Below are 21,167 nucleotides of genomic sequence, written 5' to 3'. Positions count from 1 at the left end.
TTATTTCAAAGCTAAAACCAAATTGGTGAAATCTTGTAATTTGCCTTTGGAAACCAGTCACACCATTCTAACAATGTACATGTGTAGTGTCCTCTTTGGGAAGAAAAACCCAAAAACCTCCCAAATTATGAACTCTACCTTCATATGTTCCAACAATTTTTTTAAATAAATCAAATACAAGGGCAGCCCCAGTGGCGCAGTGGTTTGGCACCGCCTGCAGCCTGGGGTGTGATCCTGGAGACCCGGGATCGAGTCCCACATCGGGCTCCCTGCATGGAGCCTACTTCTCCCTCTGCCTGTGTCTCTGCCTCTCTCTCTCTCTATGAATAAATAAATAAAATCTTAAAAAAAAAAAAAATCAAATACAAGAGTCAGAGAAACTATAAACCATGCAACATTGTCTTTTATTATGTATGGGTTTTAAAAATTACTTCCTCAATCCATCCATACACAGGCAAAAGTAAGTATACTGTTTAACATACTGGAACTTAGAAATATTGATCATTGCCTAGAGAAGGGAAAATTATCCCTAAAACATGCTTAACCAGGAGGCCAATTCATCTGCCGACCTCCAAGAACATGGAGATGAACATGATAGACAGACTGTCCCCCATCTGAACCTTCATTCACCACCATTCGATAACCTTTCTTCAGGCCCAGATCAGCAGCACATTTCTTGCCAACAATCATTAAATGTCCAAGAAGCTGGAAAAGAAAAAAAAGTTTCTTAAGCAATAGGCAATTTACAAATTCTTGCCACGAAATAACATACTAACGAGTTCATATATTAAAAGACTACCAAATTAAAACGTACCCTACTGGGCATTAATACTAATACAACATAATTTATAATTAAAAACCCACAGATTAGCTATTTATTCATTACTAATTCCAATAAACAAATTAGATATAAATCTGCTCAATTAAAACAATTTTAATTTTTATTTTATTTTTTTTTTAATTTTACTTATTTATGATAGTCACACAGGGAGAGAGAGAGAGAGGCAGAGACACAGGCAGAGGGAGAAGCAGGCTCCATGCACCGGGAGCCCGATGTGGGACTCGATCCCAGGTCTCCAGGATCAAGCCCTGGGCCAAAGGCAGCACTAAACCGCTGAACCATCTCCGGGCCGCCCTAAAACAATTTTAAAATCATTTTCCAAGTGGGTTGTTTAAATGTTAAATATATCTTCCTTTCTTTTAACAGGAGAGTGTATCAATCAGGCTAGATTTGGTTAAGCTGTGGTAACAAACCACCCCAAATACTGGTTTACAACAAAGATATATTTCTTGTGCTCACTACATGCTCATCACAAGTTGACTAGGCTCTAAATTCCTCATCTTTTTCACTTTGAAACCCAGGCTGATGGAGTAGTCTCTGTAAGACCATAGGGGCAAAGTGAAGCCACAACATAACCAAGTGCTAGTCTCTTATAGTTTCTTTTTTTTTATATAAGAATTTTTTAGATTTATTTATTTATTTATTTATTCATGAGAGAGAGAGAGAGGCAGAGACACAGGAGGAAGGAAAAGCAGGCTCCATGCCGGGAGCCCAACGTGGGACTCCATCCCGGGACTCCAGGATCGTACCCTGGGCCAAAGGCAGCGCTGAGCCACCCAGGGATCCCCTCTCTTATAGTTTCTATGCAAGAAATATCACTTTTGCTTGCAACTGCCAGCCAAATCAAGTCATATGACCAGGCCTGACCTCAATAACGCAGGAAGTATTAAAGCACTTCTGAAGAAGAACCAGTATTTATAAACAAGGAGCATTAGGAAAACATTTAATTAAGGCCTATATGTCTGGCAAAACCAAATAATGATTTTTCTCTCCTTTAAATCATTAACAGAAACAGAATCACTGAACTCTCCCCTGTATGACGTACTATTTCTTTATTGAGGAAAAATGAAGGTTGCCCGGGTGACTCAGCTGGTTAAGCATCTTCGACTCAGGTCACGATCTAAGGGTCCTGCAATCAAGCCCAGCCTGGGGCTCCCTGCTCAGTGGGGAGCCTGCTTCTCCCTCTCCCTCTGCCCCACCCCTGCTCAAATGTACTCCTGCTCTTCCTTTCAAATAAATAATCTTTTAAAAAAAAGGAAAAATGGGTCTCACCAACTATTTCTTGTTAGGAACCATTGTGTTTAAGAATTTGTGGTGATGGGGCAGCCCAGGTGGCTCTGTGCTTTAGTGCTCCCTTCAGCCCAGGGCGTGATCCTGGAGACCAGGATGGAGTCCCACGTCAGGCTCCCTGCATGGAGCCTGCTTCTCCCTCTGCCTGTATCTCTGCCTCACTCTCTCTCTGTGTCTCTCATGAATAAATAAATAAAATTAAAAAAAAAAAAAAAGAATTTGTGGTGATGGATGTTAACTTGACTGTGGTGATCATTTTGTAATATACATATATCAAACCATTATGTTGCACACCTAAAACATAATTTTATGTGTCAACTATATCAATTTTAAGAAATCAAACTTTTTCTACATTGCACTGACTTCCAAATGATTGTGTTTCTCCCCCCTCAATAATACCCTCAAGAAAATGAAAATGTGACATCACTTTCAGGTCAAAATTTAGTCTCCCAAATTTATTTATAGATTTATTTTTTTTAATTTATTTATTTATGATAGTCACAGAGAGAGAGAGAGAGGCAGAGACATAGGCAGAGGGAGAAGCAGGCTCCATGCACCGGGAGCCCGATATGGGATTCGATCCCAGGTCTCCAGGATCGCGCCCTGAGCCAAAGGCAGGCGCCAAACCGCTGCGCCACCCAGGGATCCCTATAGATTTATTTTAAAGATTTTATTTATTTACTCATGAGACACACAGAGAGAGAGAAAGAGGCAGAGACACAGGCAGAGGGAGAAGCAGGCTCCATGCAGGGAGCCAGATGTGGGACTTGATTCCGGTCCCCAGGATCACACCCTGGACCAAAGGCGGCGTTAAACCGCTGAGCCACCCAGGCTGCCCAGTCTCCCAAGTTAAAAAAAAAAAAAAGGCAAGGAAATCAATTGTGTTAGTAAATTTACTTACACTTTCATCATCATCTTCTGCTACAGAGATCTGGGATATATGCTTCTTGGGTATCACCAGAAAATGAGTTGGTGCTTGAGGGGAAATGTCATGGAAAGCAAGACACTAGAGAAAAAGGGAAGAAAAACCAGTTTTAGTATATTATCTTATAGGCTACATTTATTCTTTCACACTAGCCCCATGAGAAGCACTGCTAGGAAATCAGAAGTGTACACAATACATGTGATCCATGGTCAGTTTCATGGAACTTAGTCTAATGGAAAGGCTGACCTTAAACCAATAAAGGTATAAAAAAGTTAAGATCCTACCTACACATTACAAAAGAAGAGTAAAGACTGAAATAAATGATTATCACAGAAAAAGCCAAATTTTGACCAGGGAATCAAAGACAACCACTCTGAGGTAGGGACATTTAAAGTGAGATCCAGTGCTCGCTTCGGCAGCACATATATTAAAGTGAGATCCAAAAGTGAAGTAGAAATTAGGCATGATAATCCTTTGTCTATCTCTTCAGTTTGATCTCATGCAACTCTTCTCAAATCACAGTATCTTTCATCTCTCTCCACACTCCCAGGCTTTTTTTCAAAGGCCATTCCCTCTACTGCAATAGTCTTCTCTCCCCTCAACCCCAAGTTCTGTCTTCACCTGATATTTATTCCTCAGCTCCCAGCATATATAAAATTTCTGAAAGAAATCTGATTTCCAACCCCACTTTCCCTAGGTTAGGAGTCCTGATTGTGCAATTTCCTGTTTTTGTTTACTACAATGATCAGCTTTGTAATTATGTATTTGATATTTTGACTGACATCTATTTCTTCCCACCCTACTCAACTATTTAAGTAATATACCTGTTTGGTTTTCTTTTCTTTTCTTTTTGAAGTAGCATTTAGACAAATTATAAAACCACATGAATTTTTAAAATCTCTTCTTCTCTACTCAAGGTGGAAGCTGCTTAATAGGACCTTCCAGGCTCAAAGGTCTCAGGACTAATTCTATTTGGTAATCCATACAAAATGCTGTATCATTCAGATTGCTTCATGCAGTTGTACTGTTGGGTCTTAGGTGGCTCAAAAATCAATATTTCAGGCATCATTTATAAAAAAAAAAAAAAGCAAGTGAAAATACTTAAAAAAAGAAATACGCATTTTTCTAGAACAAAAGAACTTGGTAATAAATAAAGCTACCTAAATAAAGTCCACCTAGAAGAATCTAATTAAATCTTAGGTAACGTTTTGAATCTAAGAACGCTACTGGGAGTATAAAAAGAATGCTTCCCCGATGCTCCATATTTCTTGAATTTGACAGTTTGCAAAATTATTTGTCTGGATGGGCCAACCTCCTGCCCAGCTTTATCTGAGATCCAAACCCATAAATACAACTGCCCGGGAAGTCTTTTACACAAGATGTCACATCTACTCGGCCCGCCGGACACGGAATTTCACCGACGATGAAGTCAACAAAAACTACGTGCTTCCCGTCAAGTACCCGGCGGGACCAAAGGAAAACAAATCCCCGCCGCGGACCCAGGGAGCGGCGGCCCGAGCGGGCGGGGGAGGGGCGGGCCGGCTCGCCCACCCCGCCGAGGCGGCCCCCGCCGACCTCCCGCACTGTGGCGCGCCGGCGCCCGGGAGCGCCCAGGCGAGCAGGCTGCGCGCGGGAGATCGCGGAGATTGGGCCCTACTCAGGGCGCGATCGGATTTCTCCCCGCCGGGCAGAGCGCGGGCGAGATTGTGAGATTCCTGACCCGGGCGGGGTCCCAGGCGGCCGCGGGGCAGGCGGGCACCCACGCCGCGGAGCCTGCGCGGCCCCCACACGCGCCCGGACGCCGCGGGGCCGGCCCCGCGAGCGCCCGGCAGCCTGACCCGCGCCCCGGGCTGATAACGCGTAACCGGAGCGCCGGCACGCGCCGGCAGGCGGCCTCGGGGCGGCCGCGGCCCTGCCCGCTGGCTGGGGGCCCGCGGCGGAGGCCGTGCGGGGCGGCCGACTCCCTTCCCTTGGCGACGCCGCCCGACCCTTTCCCGTCCCTTCCGTCCGCGAGAAACCCGCGTGTCCTCGGGCGACCGGCGAGGCGACGCCCGCTGCCTACCTGGTCATCCTCGAAAATGATTTTGGCTGGGATTTCCTTGCGGATGATCTTTCCGAAGATCGTGTCGCCTCCAGGCCGGGCGGCCTGAGCCTTGGCGATCTCATCGGCCATCGCGGCCTCCTCCCGCGCGGCCGCCCCGGGGAGAAGCTCGCGAGGAGGGAGGAGCCGGGCGGCGGGCGGCGGGCGGAGGGCGGGAGTGCGCGGCCAAGCCTGCGCGGGGACCGCTGCCTGGGCGCCCGGACTGGTCCTGCGCGTGCGCACTAGCCCGCTGCGCGGCGGGTGCGGAGAGCGCGCGGGAGCCTCCCAGAGCTGCCGGTCGAGACCCGGCGGAAGGGAGGTTCCCGGTCTGGGGCTCTAGGGAGCCGCGCTGAGGTCTTTTTTTTTTTTTTTTTAAATTTCCTTGAGTGTGTCTTGGGGAGTAGAGTTACTGTATACGCCCTTCTTCACTTGCTTTATGGAACTTGTAGGAAAAATTAGATACTGTGACTGAAAAGATTTGATGATCCAAAAAGTGCTGGTCATGCGTGCTGAGACACCCTAAACTTAACTTCTCGGCTACAGAAGGGCTGGGCTCCGGGAAGTCAGCTCTGTTTGCACCACTGCTTTTTCCTCTCTAGAGCAGTTGTTTTCGGTGCACGTTAAAATCACTTGGGGGACTTTTGAAAAATCCTCTTGAACCTGGCCAGATCGATTAAATCAGACTCCGGAGTCGGGACTCAGGCATCTGTAGTTGGTAATTCTCCCTCCACTGTAAAACAAAGACTTCTCCCCAGGAGTAATCAGTTATGCCCCATCTTAACGAAATAACACCTTCCTTAATTTGGCATACCCCCTCATATCTTTGATGATTTTTTAAAACTTTTCTTTATTCTGTGTCTACCCTCTCATCCTTTCTAAACCCATTTCGCTCTTGCCAATGTTTTTGAGGACCTCCACTTAAAAAATTCTGTGGACATTGACATTTCCATTTCTTTCCTTTCCTTTTTTTTTTTTTTTTAAGATTTTATTTATTTATTCATGAGAGACACACCCACAGAGAGAGGCAGAGACCCAGGCAGAGGGAAGAAGCAGGCTCCATGCACGAAGCCCAATGCGGGACTTGATCCTGAGATTCCAGGATCACACCCTGGGCAGAAGGCAGAGGCTCAACGGCTGAGCCACCCCGGGCGTCCCGGAACATTTCCATTTCTTATCATACTAGACCTCTTAGCATCATTTGCTAATGTTGATCATTTCCTCTTTTCAGGAAGTCTTCACGTTTGTAGTCTTGTCTCCTATCCCTCTGGTTGCTTATTTCAACCTCACAGTAAGCCTCCAGTTCCAGACTTCATAATAGGTTCCATACTTAGCCATCTTCTCTAGCCAACATTTAATTTCTACATGCCCTTGTTAAGAAAAATTAACTGTAGCTCCAGGAGTACTCAACATGATAATACTTTACCAGTTTGTCCTGTCTTGTCCCTTGCTAATAAAAATTATTGATAGTGGATCCTTCGAATCTCAAAAGTGGCACATTTGCTACCGTTGCTATCAAAGACATTACAGGGACAATTGGCAAAATTCTAAATAATGCCTATAAATTAGATAGTTTTGAAAGCTGCGTTAATTTCCTCACATAACCACAGCAAAATTATCAAAATTAGTTAATCTGGTGTGGAGTCTTAGAGTTTAGGTTTTTAACATGTTTCCAAGTGATACATTTGCTGCTTGCCCTGGAATCATACTTTGAGTGCCCCTGATATAAGAGACTGCTGTGGGTTGTTTTTTTTTTTTTTTTGCAGGAATAAAAAATAATGAAGTATTTAGGAGTACAGGAGTATCACATTTGCAGCTCACTTTCAAACAATAAATACCAAAAAATGTTCATATGTAGAGAGAAAAGGATACAGTGATTGTAGTCAAATATTAACATTTGGGGAATCCAAGTGAGAGGTATATGCAAATCCTGTTATTCTTGCAACTTTCCTGTAAGACTGAAATTGTAAAAATACAAAATTAAGAAGAGATATATATTGGTTTGGATAATAAATGTGGTCACTTTTCACTAAGGCTTTATCATTTGCAGAACAATGATTTTCCAGCATGTATCATCTCCTGACCTACCTTTCCCCTTTCTAGATTGGCCTATGGTATATATATTACTGCCTACTTATCACCTCCATATGGATGTCTACCAGGCACTTCAAATTTATTTTTACTCTTTGTACAAAAAACAAATGATAAAATCTCCTCCTGCAAATTCTACGTCTACCATAGTACCATCCACCAAATAGCTCACATCAAAAGCATTGAAATCATCCTTAACTCCTCTCTTTTACACTTGGAATATATATTATGAATCCAGTCACTTTTCACCTCTTCTACTACACCACCCTAATCCAAACCGTTGTACTTTGAGTGCCTTCCAGCTTGCTTCTGCTTCCACTATAGTCAATTTGGCATTCAGCACAGAAAGTGATTTTTGTAAAATACAAATCATGATCTCATTGTCTTGCTTATTAAGCATTTCATCACAGAATTAAATCCAAAATCCTTACCTTGGCGCATAGGGTTCTCACATGATCTCAGGCCCATGCATTTCAAGATTATTGACCAGTGTTAACCAGACTGCATGTGGTGGGCAGAGGATGCCCATGTTCCAATCTCTGAAGCCTATGAATATGTTACTTTACATGATAAGGGGGATTTCCAGATGTCATTAAAGGATCTTGCAGTGATGAGATTCCTGATTGTCCAGGTAGGCTAAATGTAATCATGGGGGCATTCATAAATGAAAGAGGGACACGGGAGAGATAGGAGATATGATGATGGAAGCAGAGGTGGCAGTTAAAGATTGAAGATGCCCTACTATTGGCTTTCAAGATGGAAGAGGACACAAACAGGTAACATTCTGGAAGTTGGAAATCTGAATTTCACTGGGCTAAAATCATGATGTTAGCAGGGCTGCATTTCTTCTAGAGGCTCCAGGGGAGAACATTTACCTTACCTTCTAGAAGCTCCCTGCATTTCTTGGCTTGAGGCCTCTTTCTCCATCTTCAGAAGCAGGGCATCTTTAAACCTCTCCCTGACTCTGCTTCCTTCTTCCACTTACAAGCAGCCTTTTGATTACTTACAATTGGGCCCACCAGATAATTCAGGATAACTTTCCCTTCTCAAAAGTCTTAATTTAATCACATCTGTAAAGTCCCTTTTGTCACAGAAAGTAACATTAAAAAAATTCCTGGGATTTAAACAGGAGCATCTTTTGGAGGGCTTTATTCTGCCTACTTATAGTTCCATGAACTTATGGGATGAACAAATTGGAATTTCTTGTTCAGTTCTGGGACTCATGCTTTGAGATGTTAACAAACCAGGACATATTCGTAGAATAACCAAAATAGTCATCTTGTTTATGGAACAGCTGAAGGAACCATAACAGGTTTACCTAAGAGAAGCTTCAGTACTGAACTGATTTTGGCCCTGTGGGAACTGTATTTTCAAGTATTGGCAGATGAGGGGTTTTAGTTAACTGAATACAGGAGCCTAGTTAGCCAGAAATTATAACAATAAATTATGAATTTTCAGGAAATTGGGCAAGGATTCTAAATTAGAAATGAAAATAAGCATGTTTCAATCATTCTTTAAAAATTAGAAGGCACCATCATGCAATGTTATGAGATCATCTATTGTTTCCTATATAAAAGTACAGAGTATATTTGGTTTAACTTGGTTAAGCTAGGGAGGCCTGGGTGGCTCAGCGGTCGAGGGCCGCCTTCCGCCCGGGGCGTGATCCCCGGGTCCTGCATCGGGCTCCTTCCAAGGAGCCTGCTTCTCCCTCACGCTACGTCTCTGCCTCTCTCTCTCTCTCTCTCTCTCTCTCTCTCTCTCTCTCTCTCCCTCTCTCTCTCGCTGTGTCTCTCGTGAATAAATAAAAATAAAAATTAAAAAACTTGGTTAAGCTAAACACTCATTAGCAAATCTAATGAATTATAACTTTATTTTTTTTTAATTTTTTATTTATTTATGATAGTCACAGAGAGAGAGGCAGAGACACAGGCAGAGGGAGAAGCAGGCTCCATGCACCGGAAGCCCGACGTGGGATTCGATCCCGGGTCTCCAGGATCGCGCCCTGGGCCAAAGGTAGGCGCCAAACCGCTGCGCCACCCAGGGATCCCTGAATTATAACTTTAAAAAGTCAACCATTATCTTGCTATTTTGATGACTTGCAATATTCTTTAAAATGACATAAACCACAGAGAAGGAAAAAGGTCTTTAAGATCCATTGCTTCAAATCGTTCTCTCCTACTAGGTAAAACTTAAAAGTCAGTTTTACCTAGAAATTAAGCTGAAAGGCTGGTAAGTAGGGAAAGAAGCAATGGTTATGCGATGGGGGAAAAGGTTGAGATTTTTCTTGAAGTTTGCCAGGTCCTAAGTTAAATGTACTTAAATAACATTTCTCTACCTCTTGACCAGCAAAACCAGAGTAGGGAGCTGCGTAGAGGGTTAACGCTAGGTTTTTGAGATCAGGCATACGGATTTGTGTCTCAGACCTCCATTACCAGCTGTATGGGTTTTGTTTTTAAGATTTATTTATTTTAGAGAGAGTGTGCTGGCGAACACCTGAGCAAAGAGGAGCAAAGGGGAGAGGAAGAAGGGGAAAAAGCAGACTTCCCGTTGGGCGTGGAGTCCGAGGGGGGAGGGGGACTCAATCTCACCACCCAGAGTTCACGACCTAAACTGAAATCAAGAGGTGTCAGCCTTAACTCACCCAGTCACCCAGGCACCCCTCTAGCCTAGGTCTAGAGCAGGTAACTCTACCTCACCTTTAACGGGAATGGAGAGAATGTACAAACAGCGCTTTGGGGAGCCAGAATTCCAATTAACGACAGTTGTACTAGTTACGGCTTGGCTCTTATGCGCTTTCACAAGGAGCCAATCCCATTTGGGAAACGTTAACATAAAGGTTCTTTAATAGTTAACCCCAACCCCCAAACATTAGGATTAATTTAGAGACCCCCAAGCCACCCGCTACATCTCAACCCACCCACCTCCACTTGACCGCGTCAGAAAAGACCGGAAGTGACTCTGCCCCTAACCAACATGGCGTTCAGGCCATTTCCGTTTTCCTTTCTCCAGTAGTTGGGCTTGGCAGCTTCTCGCGGTCTTACCAGTAGCATACTCGTCTCCTGTGTTCCTCCGTGGAAGGCGGGGCTAAAAGGGGGATTCTGCGCGGTGATTGGTTGCGTCACTTTAGGAACGGGACTTCGAAGTTGGATGGCCCACGCCGGGCAGTGATTGGTCGCCGAGAGGCGGGGCTACTCGACCGCAGGAGAGGTGGCCGCCGCGGTGAGGAGAGCCATGGGTCAGGCGGCCAAGGTGACGGGGGCCAGGAGGGCTTGGGTGCGTTGCGGACAGGGAGGGGAAATGGACGGCCTTGCACAGGTTGTCTGGAATCTCAGCAGATGGGGGATCAGGATCCCCCACGGAGCGTGTGAACGTTGCCGCTGAGGAGCCCGGTGACCACCTTCGAAGGGCGGTGGAGGGTTTGCGCGGGTGCAAGGAGGGAGGGTGGTACCAGTGCTTCCTTCCTCGCCTCCTAGGGTGCAGATAGTTTGTTTCTCCGTCATGCAAATTCTGCACCTGTTTCATCCCCACACCGAGTGTTTGAGGGACCTTTTTAACATCCTTAAGAGGTGGACGAGACGACAAAGGCAGCCTAGGCAGCCTGCGTTTGCAACCATCTAATGAATGAAAGGTCAGATGGGAGAAAATTTTAGTCAGATAACCGGAAAATCGCGGCAGAATCACTTGCCAAAAATGAACACGAGACCTGAGTACTCGCAATGACCTTGGGAAGGGATGGCCTCATCGGGTGCTTTCCTCGGGACCTGGTCTCAGATTCAGCTCTTGTCCAACTGATGCACGTTCCTGGCTGGTGCACACTTTTCTCAGAGACTGACCGTCCCTAACTTTAAGTATCAGCATGGCCAGTCGAGTCCTGTCCCTGTCACTGGCTGCAATATAAGCATGGTAAAGAGGGGGGAAAGGCCTGTTACAGTACAGTGAGGAAAAAGCAATGCTTATGGTTGGTCAGTAATAAGGAACCATCAGGCGGTGCCTCCTGTACTACTTTGGTGTTCTCAGTACATTTTAGTTATCTGTCAGAACACCAGTAGAAACAATTGTACAGAGTTATTCAGATAATTTATTGACTATCCATAATAGCTGCCAATAATACCTTCCGGCCAGCATTTAGCCTACACTGTCTAGGCATAGTGGATGCAACGGTAAACAGACCACTTTTGCCTTCATCAAGAAATTTAGCAGGTAGGGAGATTTTGAGTTGAAATATGATGTATTTTGTGAGCTTATAACTGGGGTTTAACCTCTCCGGAGGGATGCAAAAAAAAAAAAAAAAAAAAAAAACTCTTGGGGTGCCTGCTCAGTTGAGCATCCTAGCATCCTACTCTTGATCTTAGCTCAGGTCTTCATCTCAGGATCTGAGTTGGAGCCCTGTGGTTAGGCTCCATCAGGGAGCCTACTCTAAAGAAGAAAAAAAGGCTCTCCTAGAATTAAAAGGTAAGTTGAGGACTGAAATTTGGTTAGAAATTAGCCAGAAGAAGAGAGGAAAGAGTAATTCAGAAAGAGGAAGTAGTAAATGGAAAGTCCTTGAAGTGGGAAATTGCTTGGAAAACCTGAATACAAAAGAAGTAAGATTCATTCCAAAAACCCTTTTGGGGAGGTCTACCACATATAGAAGATACTTACGGTATGTGTAAAGAATACATAGCCTTTGAGGAAGTATGGGACTACAGCAAGTAAACATTTGATTCCCATACAGTATAGGAAGTGCTCAGTGCTGTGGATGTACTCAGGAAGGGCATATAACCTAGACTTAGAAGAGATAGGTAGGTAATAACTAAGTTGAAACCTAGTACAGAAATTACCCCATACATCTTTAATATTAACACATTATGTAAGAAAATGTAGACAAAAAAACTGAGTAACTTGTCCAAGCTTACAGTAAGTAACAATATCTTCTTCCAAATTATCTGTAGAGAATCCACTTGCCATTTACACTACCTAAATTATCCAGTTAGTATAAGTAAATGAGGGAGAGAAGATAATCTGTGACCTTGTTTTTTGCATTTTAATAAAAATTTATTGACTCCAAGGTAACATTAGCTCTTATAGTTCCAAGACAGTACCGATGACATTTTATTTTTCTTATACTAGTTGTTATTTTAAGTTTTTTTTTTTAAGATTTATTTATTTATTTATTTATTTATTTATTTATTTATTTATTTATTTATGATAGGCCTAGAGAGAAAGAGAGGCAGAGATTCAGGAGGAGGGAGAAGCAGGCGCCATGCCGGGAGTTCGACGCGGGACTCGATCCCGGGACTCCAGGATCGCGCCCTGGGCCAAAGGCAGGCGCCAAACCGCTGAGCCACCCAGGGATCCCCTGTTATTTTAAGTTTTTTTTTATCTAAATGCCAGTTAGTTAACCTACAGAGTAATTTTAGTTTCAGGTCTACAATATCATAATTCAACACTTCCACACCACACTTGGTTCTAATCACAGCAAGTGCACTCCTTATTCCCCACCACCTATTTAATCCATCCCCCCTCAGATAACCATCTGTTTGTTCTCTATAGTTAAGAGTATGTTTCTTGTTTTGCCTCTCTTCCTTTATTTCCCCTTTACTCATTTGTTTTGTTTCTTAAATCCCACATATGAGTGAAATCACATCGTGTTTGTCTTTCTCTGACTTATTTCACTAAACATAATTCCTTCTAGCTCCATCCACAACATTGCAAATGGAAAATTTTCATTCTTTTTTATGGCTGAGTAATATTCCATTGTATATTTATATGCCATGTCCTCTTTATCCATTCATCAGTCCCTGGACAGTGGGGCTATTTCCATAATTTTGCTGTTGTAAGTAATGCTGCTATAAACATCAAGGTGCATATAACTCTTTGAAATAGTATTTTTGTATTCTGTGGGTAAGTACCTATTGGTGCAGTTGCACTCCACATCCACACCAACACGTGTTGCTTCTTGTGTTGATTTTAGGCATTCTCGTAGGTGTGAGGTGATAACTCATTGTAGTTTTGATTTGTATTTCCCTGATGATGAGTGATGTTGAGCATCTTTTCATGTGTCTGTTGGCCATCTGTATGTCTTGTTTGGAAAGATGTCTATTCATGTCTTCTTTTTTAACTGGATTATTCATTTTTTGGGTATTAAGTATTATAAGTTCTTTGTATGTTTTAGATACTAACCCTTTATCAGATATGTCATTTGCAGATATCTTTTCCCATTCTGTGGCTGCCTTTTAGTTTTATTATTTCCTTCACTGCACAGAAGCTTTTTATTGTGATGTATTGCCAGTGGTTTATTTTTGTTTCTCTTGCCTCAGGAGGCATATCTAGAAAGAAGTTGCTACAGCCGGTGTCAAAGAGGTTACTGCCTGTGTTCTCTAGGATTTTTATGGTTTCATGTTTCATATTAAGGTCCTTAATCCATTTTTTTTAAGATTTTATTTATTTATTCATAGAGACACACAGAGAGAGAGAGGCAGAGACACAGGCAGAGGGAGAAGCAGGCTCCATGCAGAGAGCCTGACATGGGACTCCATCCAGGGTCTCCAGGATCACGCCCTGGGCTGCAGGTGGCGCTAAACTGCTGTGCCACTGGGGCTGCCCCCTTAATCCATTTTGAATTTATTTTTGTGTATACTAGTTCTTAAATTAGGGATGCTGGCTGTTGTGTTAATGAAATTACTTTCTTTTTTCCCTAAACTTGTAAAATGATTAGATTTATTTAACTCTCCACTCTTAATCCCATGCAACTTGTCTTCTACCACTCTTGTAATATTAAACTGCCTGGATTTCTTTGATACCCTATTACATTTAAAGTCCATATTTCCACAAAAATCTTTTCAAGGCAGTCTTGTCTTTTACTGTCAGACACCTCAGAATTCTTTCAGTCTCGGGATCCCTGGGTGGCGCAGCGGTTTAGCGCCTGCCTTTGGCCCAGGGCGCAATCCTGGAGACCCAGGATCGAATCCCACATCGGGCTCCCGGTGCATGGAGCCTGCTTCTCCCTCTGCCTATGTCTCTGCCTCTCTCTCTCTCTCTCTGTGTGTGTGTGTGTGTGACTATCATAAATAAATTTAAAAAAATTTTAAAAAAAATTCTTTCAGTCTCTACACATCTCAATTCCAAAGCCACTTCTGATATTTTTAGGTACTCATTAGCAGTACCCTGCTTCCCAGTACCAAAATCCGTATTAGTTTCCTATGGCTGTTCTAACAAAGTACCACAAACTAGATTGCTCAAAGCAACAGAAAGCTATTGTCTTCACAGTTCTGGAGGCTGGAAGTCTGAAATGAAGGTGCCAGCAGAGCCATGTTTCCTCTGAAACTTGGTAGAATCCCTGCTTCTTCTCAGCTTCTGATAGTGGCGGTCAATCCTTGGTGTCCATCGGCTCATTGGCTTGCTGGCTCATTCTTGCATCACTCTGAGCCCTCCCTTTGTCTTCACATGGCTGTCTGTGTGTGTCTGTGTTCTCATGGCATTTGCTTCTTCTTTTAAGAATACTAGTTATAGGGACACATGGATGTCTCAGCGGTTGAGCATCTGCCTTCGACTCAGGGCGTGATCCCGGGGTCTGGGATTGAGTCTCACATTGGGCTCCCCGCATGGAGCCTGTTTCTCCCTCTGCCTATGTCTCTGCCTCTCTCTCTGTGTCTCTCATGAATAAATAAGTAAAATCTTTTAAAGAAAATACTACTTATATTGTATTAGAGCCCGTTTTAATGATCTCATCTTAACCTAATTCATCTGCAGAGACCCTTTTTCCAAATAAAGTCACATTTTACAAGTACTAGGAATTAGGACTACAACATGACCTTTTTGGGAACACAGTTCAAGTGGTAACCGTATGGATATACCACATTTTATCTATTTGTTCATGAATTGATAGAATTGAGTTGTTTCTACTTTTTGACTCTTGTGAATAATGCTACTATGATCATTCATGTACAGGTTTTTGAGTAAACATGTTTTCATTTCTCTTGGGTATATACCTAAGTATGGAATTGCTAGATCAGATAATAACAAAAGAGTTCCAATTTTTCCACATCCTTGCCAATACTCGTTCCTGATTTTCTTTTTCATTGCAGCCATTTTGCTGGGCCTAAGTGTACTTCACTGAGATTTAATTTGTATTTCCCAGATACCAAATCATATTAACACATCTTTTCATGGCCTTGATGACCATTTGTTTATCTTTAGAGAAATGTCTTTTGAAATCCTTTGTCTATGGGATCCCTGGGTGGCGCAGCGGTTTGGCGCCTGCCTTTGGCCCAGGGCGCGATCCTGGAGACCCGGGATCGAATCCCACGTCGGGCTCCCGGTGCATGGAGCCTGCTTCTCCGTCTGCCTGTCTCTGCCTCTCTCTCTCTCTGTGACTATCATAAATTAAAAAAAAAAAAAAAGAAAAGAAATCCTTTGTCTATGTTTTAGTTACTGATTGTAAAAGTTCTTTAAATGTTCCAGATAATAGCCCCTTACCAGATATATGGTTCCCAAATATTTTCTTCCAGTCAAGGCTTGTCTAATCTCTTTTTTGATAATGTCTTTTCCCTTTCTCTTTCTAAAGTAAGTTTTTTTAGTTTTTATAAAGTTGATAAATGTGTAAGGTTTAAGAAATCAAATAGTGTTACTACAGAAACGAATAGGTGTGTACTTCTAATACTCCCAGTTCCTGTTCCCCAGAGAAAAGTGCTTTTAAGTCTTTTAGCTATTCTCATATTTGCCTCCATGTTTCTAAAGAACATATTTAAACTGCTATTCATTAATTTTTTTCTCTTTGGAGGTGCTATTTACTGACTTTTAACAAGAAAAGTTGGGCAGCCCTGGTGGCTCAGCAGTTTAGCGCCGCCTTCAGCCCAGCGTGTGATCCTAGAGACCCAGGATTGAGCCCCAGTTCTGGCTCCCTGCATGGAGCCTGCTTCTCCCTCTGCCTATGTCTGCCTCTGTGTGTGTGTGTCTCTCATGAATAAATAAAATCTCTAAAAAATAAAAATAAATAAATAAAATAGAAAAGTTGATGACTAAGTTCCCCCCTTATGTCTTAGTCCTTTCATGATACAAATCTTGGTGAATCACTTTTTCTTTTTCTTTTTTTTGTTATGGTTGTATTAAATTGTCCACCTCTGAGTCCTCTAATATATGATTACATTGCCTTTCTTTTCTAATCCTGTTTCTCTTGAAATTAATAGCCTTGATTTTATTAACATTGGTTGGTTTCCTACTTATCTGTTCCCAAAATCAGTGTCAGTTTGATTTTTTCCCTGGGAACATCTTTTCTGGAGCAGTTCAACCTTTTTCTGTAGTCTGGACTAGTTGCTTTCTAGGCTGGCTGCACAAATGCTACATGTATTTGTCCTTCACCATCTCTGTGTTGGATCACCTGTCTCACCAGTTCATCCCCTTGTGGAGCACATTATTCTATAGCTTTACAAGAAAGGATGTATGGCAGGTAAGACACTCCACATTTAAAAAAAAATGTCTATTTCCTGCTGCATTAAGTGATAATGTGGCTATATACAGTATTCTAAGCTGCGTATTTTTTTTATAAACTTGAAGAAATTAGACTATTATCTTCTCACAGTGATGCTATTTAGAAGTTAGACGTTCTGGGATCCCTGGGTGGCGCAGCGGTTTGGCGCCTGCCTTTGGCCCAGGGCGCGATCCTGGAGACCCGGGATCGAATCCCACATCGGGCTCCCGGTGCATGGAGCCTGCTTCTCCCTCTGCCTGTGTCTCTGCCTCTCTCTCTCTCACTGTGTGCCTATCATAAATTAAAAAAAAAAAAAAAAAAAAGAAGTTAGACGTTCTGATTTTCTGTCCTTTGTATGTGAACTTTTTTTATCTTCGAAATTTTTCTTTTTATTAGCATCGTGCCGAATTTTTATCATGATGTACTATAGTACGAGTTTTGTTTTGGGCACTTGGAGCTTTTTCAATCAAGTAACTTTTGCACCTTACTTGGTGACATTTTTCCCCTTTTAATTTCTTTTGTCTTTTTTCTCTGTTTTTGTTTTTGTTTTTTGTTTTTAAGATCTGTTTATTTGAGAGAGAGGGAATTTTAAGCAAACTCCATGCTCAATGCAGAGCCCAACTCAGGAGCTCCCTCCCAGAATGCTGGGATCATGACCTGAGCTGAAATGAAGGGTTGGATGCTTAACCAAGCCACCCAGGACCCCCACTGTTCTTGTTATAAACCCTATTAATGTAACTGTTGGTCCATCTTTTTTTTTAATAAATTTATTATTATTGGTGTTCAATTTACCACCATACCGAATAACACCCAGTGCTCATCCCGTCAAGTGCCCCCCTCAGTGCCCGTCACCCATTCACCCCCACCCCCCACCCTCCTCCCCTTCCACCACCCCTAGTTCATTTCCCAGAGTTAGGAGTCTTTATGTTCTGTCTCCCTTTCTGGTATTTCCCACACATTTCTTCTCCCTTCCCTTATATTCCCTTTCACTTTTATTTATATTCCCCAAATGAATGAGAACATAGAATGTCCTTCTCTGATTGACTTACTTCACTCAGCATAATACCCTCCAGTTCCATCCACGTTGAAGCAAATGGTGGGTATTTGTCGTTTCTAATGGCTGAGTAATATTCCATTGTATACATAGACCACATCTTCTTTATCCTTTCATCTTTCGATGGACACCAAGCCTCCTTCCACAGTTTAGCTATTGTGGACATTGCTGCTAGAAACATCGGGGTGCAGGTGTCCCGGCCTTTCATTGCATCTGAATCTTTGGGGTAAATCCCCAACAGTGCAATTGCTGGGTCGTAGGGCAGGTCTATTTTTAACTCTTTGAGGAACCTCCACACAGTTTTCCAGAGTGGCTGCACCAGTTCACATTCCCACCAACAGTGCAAGAGGGTTCCCTTTTCTCCACATCCTCTCCAACATTTGTGGTTTCCTGCCTTGTTAATTTTCCCCATTCTCACTGGTGTGAGGTGGTATCTCATTGTGGTTTGGATCTGTATTTCCCTGCTGGCAAGTGATGCAGAGCATTTTCTCATGTGCATGTTGGCCATGTCTATGTCTTCGTCTGTGAGATTTCTCTTCATGTCTTTTGCCCATTTCATGATTGGATTGTTTGTTTCCTTGGTGTTGAGTTTAATAAGTTCTTTATAGATCTTGGAAACTAGCCCTTTATCTGATACGTCATTTGCAAATATCTTCTCCCATTCTGTAGGTTGTCTTTGAGTTTTGTTGACTGTATCCTTTGCTTTGCAAAAGCTTCTTATCTTGATGAAGTCCCAATAGTTCATTTTTGCTTTTGTTTCTTTTGCCTTCGTGGATGTATCTTGCAAGAAGTTACTGTGACTGAGTTCAAAAAGGGTGTTGCCTGTGTTCTCTAGGATTTTGATGGAATCTTGTCTCACATTTAGATCTTTCATCCATTTTGAGTTTATCTTTGTGTCTGGTGAAAGAGAGTGGTCTAGTTTCATTCTTCTGCATGTGGATGTCCAATTTTCCCAGCACCATTTATTGAAGAGACTGTCTTTCTTCCAGTGGATAGTCTTTCCTCCTTTATCGAATATTAGTTGACCATAAAGTTCAGGGTCCACTTCTGGGTTCTCTATTCTGTTCCATTGATCTATGTGTCTGTTTTTGTGTACCACACTATCTTGATGTACCACAGCTTTGTAGTACAACCTGAAATCTGGCATTGTGATGCCCCCAGATATGGTTTTCTTTTTTAAAATGCCCCCGGCTATTCGGGGTCTTTTCTGATTCCACACAAATCTTAAAATAATTTGTTCTAACTCTCTGAAGAAAGTCCATGGTATTTTGATAGGGATTGCATTAAACATGTATATTGCATGGGTAGCATTGACATTTTCACAATATTAATTCTGCCAATCCATGAGCATGGAGTATTTTTCCATCTCTTTGTGTCTTCCTCAATTTCTTTCAGAAGTGTTCTGTAGTTTTTAGGGTATAGATCCTTTACCTCTTTGGTTAGGTTTATTCCTAGGTACTTTATGCTTTTGGGTGCAATTGTAAATGGGATTGACTCCTTAATTTCTCTTTCTTCAGTCTCATTGTTAGTGTATAGAAATGCCACTGATTTCTGGGCATTGATTTTGTAACCTGCCACGCTACCAAATTGCTGTATGAGTTCTAGCAATCTTGGGGTGGACACTTTTGGGTTTTCTATGTAGAGTACCATGTCATTGGTGAAGAGGGAGAGTTTGACTTCTTCTTTGCCAATTTTTTTTTTTAATATTTTATTTATTTATTCATGAGACACACACACACACACAGAGGCAGAGACACAGGCAGAGGTAGAAGCAGGATCCATGCAGGGAGCCCGATGTGGGACTCGATCCCAGGACCCCCAGGGTCACACCCTGAGCTGAAGGCAGACGCCCAACCACTGAGCCACTCAGGTGCCCCTTCTTTGCCAATTTGAATGCCTTTAATGTCTTTTTGATGTCTGATTGCTGAGGCTAGGACTTCCAGTACTATGTTGAATAGCAGTGGTAAGAGTGGACATCCCCGTCTTGTTCCTGATCTTAGGGGAAAGGCTCCCAGTGCTTCCCCACTGAGAATGATATTTGCTGTGGGCTTTTCGTAGATGGCTTTTAAGATGTTGAGGAATGTTCCCTCTATCCCTACACTCTGAAGAGTTTTGATCAGGAATGGATGCTGTATTTTGTCAAATGCTTTCTCAGCATCTAATGAGAGGATCGTATGGTTCTTGGTTTTTCTCTTGCTGATATGATGAATCACATTGATTGTTTTACGAGTGTTGAACCAGCCTTGTGTCCCAGGGATAAATCCTACTTGGTCATGGTGAATAATTTTCTTAAGGTGTTGTTGGATCCTATTGGCTAGTATCTTGTTGAGAATTTTTGGATCCATGTTCATCAGGGATATTGGTCTGTAATTCTCCTTTTTGGTGGGGTCTTTGTCTGGTTTTGGAATTAAGGTGATGCTGGCCTCATAGAACGAATTTGGAAGTACTTCATCTATTTCTATCTTTCCAAACAGCTTTAGTAGAATAGGTATGGTTTCTTCTTTAAATGTTTGATAGAATTCCCCTGGGAAGCCATCTGGCCCTGGACTTTTGTGTCTTGGGAGATTTTTGATGACTGCTTCAATTTCCTCCCTGGTTATTGGCCTGTTCAGGTTTTCTGTTTCTTCCTGTTCCAGTTTTGGTAGTTTGTGGCTTTCCAGGAATGCGTCCATTTCTTCTAGATTGCCTAATTTATTGGCATACAACTGTTCATAATATGTTTTTAAAATCGTTTCTATTTCCTTGGTGTTGGTGTTCCTCTCCTTTCTCATTCATGATTTTATTAATTTGAGTCTTCTCTCTCTTCTTTTTAATAAGGCTGGCTAATGGTTTATCTACCTTATTAATTCTTTCAAAGAACCAACTCCTGGTTCTGTTGATCTGTTCCACAGTTCTTCTGGTCTCAATTTCGTTGAGTTCTGCTCGAATCTTTATTAACTCTCTTCTTCTGCTGGGTGTACGATCTATTTGCTGTTTTTTCTCTAGCTCCTTTATGTGTCAGTTTAGCTTTTGTATTTTAGTTTTCTCCAGTTTTTGAATGGATGCTTGTATTGCGATGTATTTCCCCCTTAGAGCTGCTTTTGCTGCATCTCAAAGATTTTGAACGGTTGTATCTTCATTCTCATTAGTTTCCATGAATCTTTTTAATTCTTCCTTAATTTCCTGGTTGACCCTTTCATCTTTTAGCAGGATGGTCCTTAACCTCCACGTGTTTGAGGTCCTTCCAAACTTCTTGTTGTGATTTAGTTCTAATTTCAAGGCGTTATGGTCTGAGAATATGCAGGGGACGATCCCAATCTTTTGGTATCGGTTCAGACCAGATTTGTGACCCAGTATGTGGTCTATTCTGGAGAAAGTTCCATGTGCACTTGAGAAGAATGTGTATTCAGTTGAGTTTGGATGTAAAGTTCTGTAGATATCTGTGAAATCCATTTGGTCCAG

General features: G+C 42.4%; 2 protein-coding genes and 1 long non-coding RNA gene across 5 annotated transcripts in view; 1 reads left to right on the top strand and 2 right to left on the bottom strand.

The window, feature by feature from the left end:
• Nucleotides 1-385: 385 nt before the first annotated feature.
• HINT1 (histidine triad nucleotide binding protein 1) lies at nucleotides 386-5,320 on the bottom strand. Its single transcript, XM_055301477.1, has 3 exons — nucleotides 5,119-5,320; nucleotides 3,033-3,137; nucleotides 386-705 (listed from the first exon to the last, which is right to left on the bottom strand). Exons 1-3 carry the CDS (start codon nucleotides 5,227-5,229, stop codon nucleotides 541-543), a joined length of 381 nt encoding a protein of 126 aa, XP_055157452.1. The 5' UTR covers nucleotides 5,230-5,320; the 3' UTR covers nucleotides 386-540.
• Nucleotides 5,321-6,151: 831 nt separating this feature from the next.
• On the bottom strand, nucleotides 6,152-10,096 carry LOC129495228 (uncharacterized). Its single transcript, XR_008661469.1, has 3 exons — nucleotides 9,921-10,096; nucleotides 7,006-7,091; nucleotides 6,152-6,494 (listed from the first exon to the last, which is right to left on the bottom strand). It is a non-coding gene; the product is annotated as an uncharacterized LOC129495228 (long non-coding RNA).
• A 297-nt stretch (nucleotides 10,097-10,393) lies between these two features.
• LYRM7 (LYR motif containing 7) overlaps nucleotides 10,394-21,167 on the top strand; it is a 30,540-nt gene continuing 19,766 nt past the window's right edge. For 2 of the 3 annotated variants that reach the window (XM_055301394.1, XM_055301393.1), the window contains exon 1: nucleotides 10,428-10,497. In XM_055301394.1, the coding sequence (XP_055157369.1) occupies nucleotides 10,456-10,497 (42 nt within the window). In that variant the 5' untranslated portion in view covers nucleotides 10,428-10,455. Of the gene's footprint in view, nucleotides 10,498-21,167 lie in introns of all 3 variants that reach the window. The other variant, XM_055301395.1, reaches the window with a different exon arrangement.

Source organism: Nyctereutes procyonoides, unplaced genomic scaffold (genome assembly GCF_905146905.1).
Source record: "Nyctereutes procyonoides isolate TBG_1078 unplaced genomic scaffold, NYPRO_anot_genome, whole genome shotgun sequence".
Lineage (NCBI taxonomy): Eukaryota > Metazoa > Chordata > Mammalia > Carnivora > Canidae > Nyctereutes > Nyctereutes procyonoides.
The sequence above is the reverse complement of the archived record's forward strand: the minus strand, read 5'-3'. Positions and strand labels throughout refer to the sequence as shown.

Excerpts from the sequence above, each read along its gene's own strand:
- HINT1 (XM_055301477.1), bottom strand. The coding sequence starts at position 5,229 with ATGGCCGATGAGATCGCCAAGGCTCAGGCCGCCCGGCCTGGAGGCGAC. Across the intron at positions 3,138-5,118 it reads TCATTTTCGAGGATGACCAG|TGTCTTGCTTTCCATGACAT; the intron begins GTAGGCAGCGGG and ends CTTTTTCTCTAG. Across the intron at positions 706-3,032 it reads CAGAAGATGATGATGAAAGT|CTTCTTGGACATTTAATGAT; the intron begins GTAAGTAAATTT and ends TTTCTTTTCCAG.